The 6,794-nt window shown below is 40.6% G+C and overlaps 1 protein-coding gene across 1 annotated transcript; it reads right to left on the bottom strand.

Moving 5' to 3' along the window:
* Positions 1 to 6: 6 nt before the first annotated feature.
* LOC108554782 (LIM domain-containing protein jub) lies at positions 7 to 4,908 on the bottom strand (the record flags this gene model as incomplete). Its single annotated transcript, XM_017910151.1, has 3 exons — positions 2,676 to 4,908; positions 1,714 to 1,804; positions 7 to 89 (listed from the first exon to the last, which is right to left on the bottom strand). Coding segments are annotated over exons 1-3 (2,103 nt in total), but the record flags the coding sequence as incomplete, so codon positions are not given.
* Positions 4,909 to 6,794: the final 1,886 nt, after the last annotated feature.

Below are 6,794 nucleotides of genomic sequence, written 5' to 3'. Positions count from 1 at the left end.
TATAAAGCAATTTGTGTGATAAAGGTTGCCCATGGCTTGACAGGCCTGACCTGCCCCGGTCACTTTTTCACCGCATGTGTGACAGATACCTGTAGAAAAGTGTCAACATATCCTTTATAATATTGCATTAAAATTACGTAAATACGATTTTTTCGCAGCAACAGAGTCAAGCTCTTGCTACTATTTTTGGGATCATGAAAGTGCCTTGTCAACCATGACTCTATAGTTCGGTCGCATTGGCAGGGTTTAAAAATACCACCGTCGATACCCGACAATAAGATCCGCTCTTCAGGGTCAATAACTGTCAGAAGCACAGAGTAATGACACGATACAGAGGAACCAGTCGGAAGAAAGGCACTTACAACTATCAATGGGTAACACAGGCCCTGCCATTCCCTCCACAGGAATCCTTTATCCCTCATTCGCCGTTCGTGACACTTGTAGTTTCAATTCTACGGTTCGGTTTCACTAGGCCAGTCTCGCTCGAACTAGAATCCGCCAACGAGTCGGACTAGTCTATCTATAACAAGATTACTTACCGCGGCGAGCGCGACCTGGCCACGGTAGTTCGCCGTGTACAGGACGTTACACGAAGAATAGAACTCGTACACAAAAACGAAGAGGAACACTAAGCTCACCTAAACGCCGGCTACCTCTCGACTGACATTGGCTCGCTCGACTGAAGTTCCTATCCGCTCGCGCGGATCTTTCAGTTCCTTGTTGCCTACGGTTAGGCTACGTTCAAATAAAATCTAGACCACTATCCTATGAATAATTCTGAAAATACTGGTTTGAAAAAAAGTACAGGGCCGAATATAGGCATGGCGAAAGCGATTTGCATCGAATGCATGTTTATCTGCATTGATAAGTGTTTCACGGTTGTGTAACCACGCCGGTAGGTAATTTTCAAAGCCATTAGAACGACGAACGCGCTATTAAATTTCTAATATCATTAAATATCTTATAGTCATTAAAGCCAAAATAAGATACCACGGATCTCTTCATCGATTGTACCCCGTTGATTCTACTTCATCGATTGGTATTTTCGTGCGTCTATTATTTAGGGCTCCTGCCTTTGTGTTCGTAAAAGTACTCTTCATTGAAACAGCAAGTAATTGATTACAAAATACAATAGACGTCGACGAAAGTGCCCAATGTGAACACCACCTTACGGTACTCAGACATATACGTAGAATACAAGGGAGAGATGGTAAATGTATGCGTGCACCTAACAAACGCATGTAACGCGCACACTTGTGGCGCTTCACGTAGGTGCGAAGACACGTAGGTGGAAACGAATGGGCAGAGAGTGAATGTCAACGAAACGTCGGGTTAAAAAGTTTCGCGACACACTGAAACTTGACTCCATTTTCCGAAACCGGTCTACCAAGGGGGAACTTGTGCCGTGGGAATTGGCACGGTACCCTGCTGCTTTTTATTTCTTCTCGGAATCGCCGCAAATTATGGATCGGAACGTGTCGAAAATTAAGTCCGCTAATGACGGAATTATGCGAAATCGTCTTATCTTAATCTCTTTAAGGATATTACCAACGTTGTTGGAAAAACAGACGTCGCTATGGCTATGTAAACATCGTGTCAATAGAGATCGTCGGACAACAGGAAGTTATTGCACGGCAGATTTACAGATACAGGAATATCCTCGTGAATGCTCGACGATTGTTTTATGGGTTGTTCTCGATCGTTGTTTCTTACCGAAGTATTCCCCCTCCTCTTCTTGCTTCTCCATCTCCTCTTCCAACTGTCTTGTTAGTTCTTCTATTTTTCTCTCCGCTTCGGTGGGTCCCTGCAAGAAATAAATCACATCCCGCGTTGTGATCAGTACTGACAAATGGTGCCATAGATCGAGAAGGGATTTCGTCATAGGGACACATAAATTTGCATGCGGTTACAATAACACACGAGGGAAAAAGAAGAAAGCCGATACAAAGGGTATTACATGCTTCGCGAGGATGCGTACAGTCTATGAATAAAATATTGTGCGATAACTATACATTGCTTGTCAGGGGCAGACAATTTACAACGTGTGATTCAGCGCGAGTTCGAAGAAAGAACTCGTCACGAATCGTAAGATATCGCGAGCGATAGGCGTTTCTTTTCTCGCGATGCCAAAAGTCGTCGAAACTCGCGTGGTTGTTTCGAATTTTTTTACCAAACCGTGAAAAGGAATGTTTATCTGAATGTTCGAAATAATATTTTCGTCCGTGCAGACCGCTAATCTTATCGTTACATGGGTCAGTCATTATGTAAAATATAAACGATAGCGACTGACATTTATGACATCATCGGTTAAATATGAAAAGCGACACGATCTTTTTCGTAACTTGTTCCTGGCTCTCGGGCAAACACTGCATTACAAAAGATATTCTTTTTCAACGAGAAGTTTAGTAAAAAAATTAAATAGGCATGGTAATAAATTTTACAATCGTTAATGTGTTAGCCGCCATAGCTGTTATATGAAATCAGCATGCAAATGGATCAACGCTTGGCGTTCGGCCAAAACAAATCGAAAGCAACGCTGCGTTCCGGTAACCCAATTAACTGATTACAGTGTTACATTGTGGACAGGTTTCACGAAAGGAAAAAGCATAAGACGAATTTATTAGACATCGACAAGGATTAGTGGATTCATTTTATCTTATAAGCCAATTCCTTACGGAAGGTCTAGGTGGTATGACATTGTAGGGTAGTAATCCTTTGCCAGACGTCGGTTTGATCGGTGGACTGACTGATTTTCTTTCCTCGAGTTCGGGTTCGGATGGCCTTTGTAGTACAGGTACACCGGCATTTAAAAAGACTGGTCCGGCCACACCACTGGTCACCCCTGGAGGGAGACTGGTGATTCTAGGCCCATGAACATTCGGATCAGATTCTGTGGTGGTTGGTGCACCAGTGGTCACTGGTGTTTGTACCTGACCACGTAGAGGGCTTCCAATAATATTGTTTGTTGAAGACGGTGACACGTGTCTTGGTGAATTAATCACGTTTTGTGCGACTATATCGGATGATACTTGATTGTGGGTTGGACTTGTTTTTGGTGACCCCCTTGCACTATTGCTGTTGGCTATAATTCTGGAAGAATCACTACGGCTAGGTGAATATATAGGTGACGGTTTTGATACTTCAGAAGGATCAGGTACATCCTGAACAAAGCTCCTGTCATTTTGCAAATTACTTAATCTTAAGTGTTCTGATGATCTGTTTGAGGAATAAATTGGTGAATTTCTGGCAGGAAATTCTGCTCTAGGTTCTTGATGATGATAATTTCTTTCATTTGGAGGTAACACTCTGCTTGGAGAATAACAAGGAGAATTGCGACAAGCAGATTGCTCTCCTTGCCTCACACCGTAAACAGGTGAGTTTCTGGCCGGAGTGTCTCCAGTAATATTTGCATTTGTACTTCTTGTGGTTGATTCTATATATGGTTTATAACTTTGGGGGCTATCCTGTCGATATTGTGGTTGTTGTATACTTTCTATATGATTTGTGGCTCTAAACCCATGCTGTGCTGTCATTGAACTATCCAGAGAGCCACGGTAATGATGCGGTTCTGGAGGTAAACGTATCGGTGGTGACTCACTGTGATAGGGAAGCCCAGATCTAGGAGAATGTTGCTGCTGTTGCTCAGAATTATAATTAAAATTCCTGGTCGGTGTTTGCAGTTCAGACGGTGGAACATAAGCACTTCTACCAGCTTGATGATCCAAGGACGAAGAAGATCCTTGTAAGTACCTTGATGTAGAGGAATCAATGCAACGTTGTAAACTTGAGCCATCATAACTTTGGCCACGTATATTGTTTCCTCTCTGTTGGGTGTATGACAAACTCTGTGTCATACCACCTCTTTGATTTTGTGCTTGACCCACTTTACCAGTCATGACAACATAATCACCACCATTAATTGTAGCTGGATGATAATAATTTGGTGGAACCTGTGGACCTGGTTTATTTTGCGTATTTTCTGGGAAATGCACCTCCTGAATATTTTCATACACAGGAGGTGCTTCGTATGGTGGTAATTCTTTTGCTGGTGATGCAGATTGATATCGGTTTCCAGTGGGTACCTGTGGTTGTGCTTTTCTAAAAGTAGGTTCATAGGATTCGCTCGCTAAAGAACCTCTAGGACTACTCTTAGGACTCTTTCTAGATTCTACTGGATGATAATACGGTGGATGAGGTTGATTTTGTTGTGGATAGTAGTCGATATTTTCATACACCGGTGCTTGTTGATGACTCATGCGATTTTGATTTTGCTGTTGCTGGGCACTGATTTGCTCCACGGGTTTTGGTGTGGCAAACCTCGATGCAGCAATTATATTTTCACGTTCGTATAATTTGTAATCAGTTACTGATTGTCTGCAAGTGTCAGTACTGCTTTCTATGAAACTTTCAATAGCACCAACTGGTCTACCAGGGCCTCTGGTATCGGATCTGCTTACGGTACTTCTCGACACGGGTACCTGGGCCTCAGGTCGTGATCCCGTGACCCTACCGGTACCCGATGCACCGCCGGCGTCAGCGGGTTCATCCCCAAGTTGCAGATAACCTAGCTTTTGTACGTAAGAATCGTCGGCTGAGTTACACATTGGCAGTGATTCACGGTAGAACGATCGACGATAATAAAAAATACTTTTTGCCTATTGTGCGAAAATTATTCACCGGTATTGTCTAAAGGCAAGATTTCAAAAAAGTCGTTACAAAGCGATTCGACATCGTTCACAAAGCTGAATCAGCCCGGTGGTCGTTATGTCAAATCGATTTCCTTCTACTGGATATACCCAACCCCTTTAACTTGTTCTCACTCACGCTGCTTTTTATGCACAATCGTGGTTTTCTCACGGAACACGACAAAACACGACGCACGTATCGCGACGAAGTTTACTGGACAAAACCAGGGCCGTTTTTCCCCCACGATTTTGGGATACGCCCCGCGATCACGGCGCCTCGAACTCGCGTCTCCTTGTTTCGACTAGCGTCCGTCCACCGGCAGATCTCGGATGTTCGTTCTGCACGAAAAATCACCACCTGCGAAAATTCACACGATACGCACACACATGCACTCCGCACGCATCGTGGTTCGTCAAACCAGATACCTGCGAGACATTTTCCCCTGCTACGAGTCATCCAGATACGGTCTGCGTTGTTATCTTTGTCCACGACGTGGCGCCACGATTACTATACTATCGACTCTGCTTAGGAAAAGTAAGATACCTGTATTCGAAAGCTCGATTCATTCCTCCAACCTCCGTACGAGTCGAGTTGGCGCTGTTGTCGATATAAAATGGAAATCCAGTTGCTGATAAAGTAACATATATCTTTGCTATAAGATATTCCTGTTTTGGTATAATGAAATACCACTTCCTTTATAGAATATCAACTACAGTTATACTGTCCAACATATGTTAACTTTTTCTCTAATCTGTAATATCCAATAGACAATTCTTTTAAAACACGAATCCGTAATCGAAATTGTTCTACCACCCATAGTTTTCGAAAAATGTGAGTTTTTATAAAAAGGTACGATTTTTGTCTAAAATGAAGATTACGTAAAAAATAAGAAGGTTAGGAGGTTCATTATTGTTTTACAAGTTAGGTGAAAATATCCAGAGTTTATCAGTTTCTGTAATTATAATTATTTGTGTTTCTGAGTACCTATAATTGGTCATCGAAGATTTAAAAATAAATTTTCGAGTGTACTTTCTACGCATGTTCTTGAATTTTTATTAAAATTTCTTTATCTGACGCGAATTTACAACACAATAGCATATTCTGAAGGCTTTTGAGAGAAAGGAACCTACCAGGAAAAATATTAGAATGATGTTCAATATACACAGGTTATTAAAATATATATCCACAAATCGTAAATGGAATTTTGCCGCCAAGCAGCCATTGTTCGCACATTTAAATTCATCAGGGTCGTAGTCATGCGTAATGGACACCAAAAACATGGTCTAACTTTTAAGGTGAGAATAAATCCCCTAACATTTTAACTCTGGGTAAATTTTCATTTTAACCAAAAATAGGGAGGAAATAGAAACAATTTGACATACATATTCGTAGCATGGAAACTTATATGTATGAAAATGCGAATGCCAATTTAGTTTATAAAATATATTCTTAAATTATCAAATTTATTATTAATAAGCAATGAATATCGTTAATAACAAATTGTTCACCACGTAAATTTATAACAAAAGTGTAAAAATTAATAAATTACCGCCTATTTCTTGAACTTATGACGTACTTGTGTTAAAATGTACTCATAATTTGAAAAAAGTTTATAAACTAATAACAAATCAATATTGTTAATAACAAATTTTTCATAACGTAAATTTATAATAAAAGTAAAAAAATTAATAAATTACCAGCTAGTACTCGAACATAAAATGTATACGTGTGTTAAAATATATCTATAATTTACAAAAAGTTTATAAATTATTGCACTGATTGTTAATAACAAATTAATATTGTTACTAATAATTTCCTCACAACGTATATTTATAATAACAGTGAAAAAATTAATAAATTATTGCCTATTAAGGCGGAAAAATAATAAATATTGGAATCGGTAAAGTTCAAAAATTTCTGATCAGGGTGGGGGATATGGCCGATCGGTGGCTATATAAGGGGCGACGTGACGCAGCATAACTTATTTGTCAGTTCGACTTCGGAAGTGTAACATCTAAATTTTCTCGTGCGCGAGGGGTGGGAGGTCGAAGTGAGGTCGGGGTTGGCTACCCCTTCCTCACCCCACCCCATTAAACAATTTAATCATT

This window comes from Eufriesea mexicana, unplaced genomic scaffold (genome assembly GCF_001483705.2).
Source record: "Eufriesea mexicana isolate 0111107269 unplaced genomic scaffold, ASM148370v2 C37901015, whole genome shotgun sequence".
Classification (NCBI taxonomy): domain Eukaryota; kingdom Metazoa; phylum Arthropoda; class Insecta; order Hymenoptera; family Apidae; genus Eufriesea; species Eufriesea mexicana.
The sequence above is the reverse complement of the archived record's forward strand: the minus strand, read 5'-3'. Positions and strand labels throughout refer to the sequence as shown.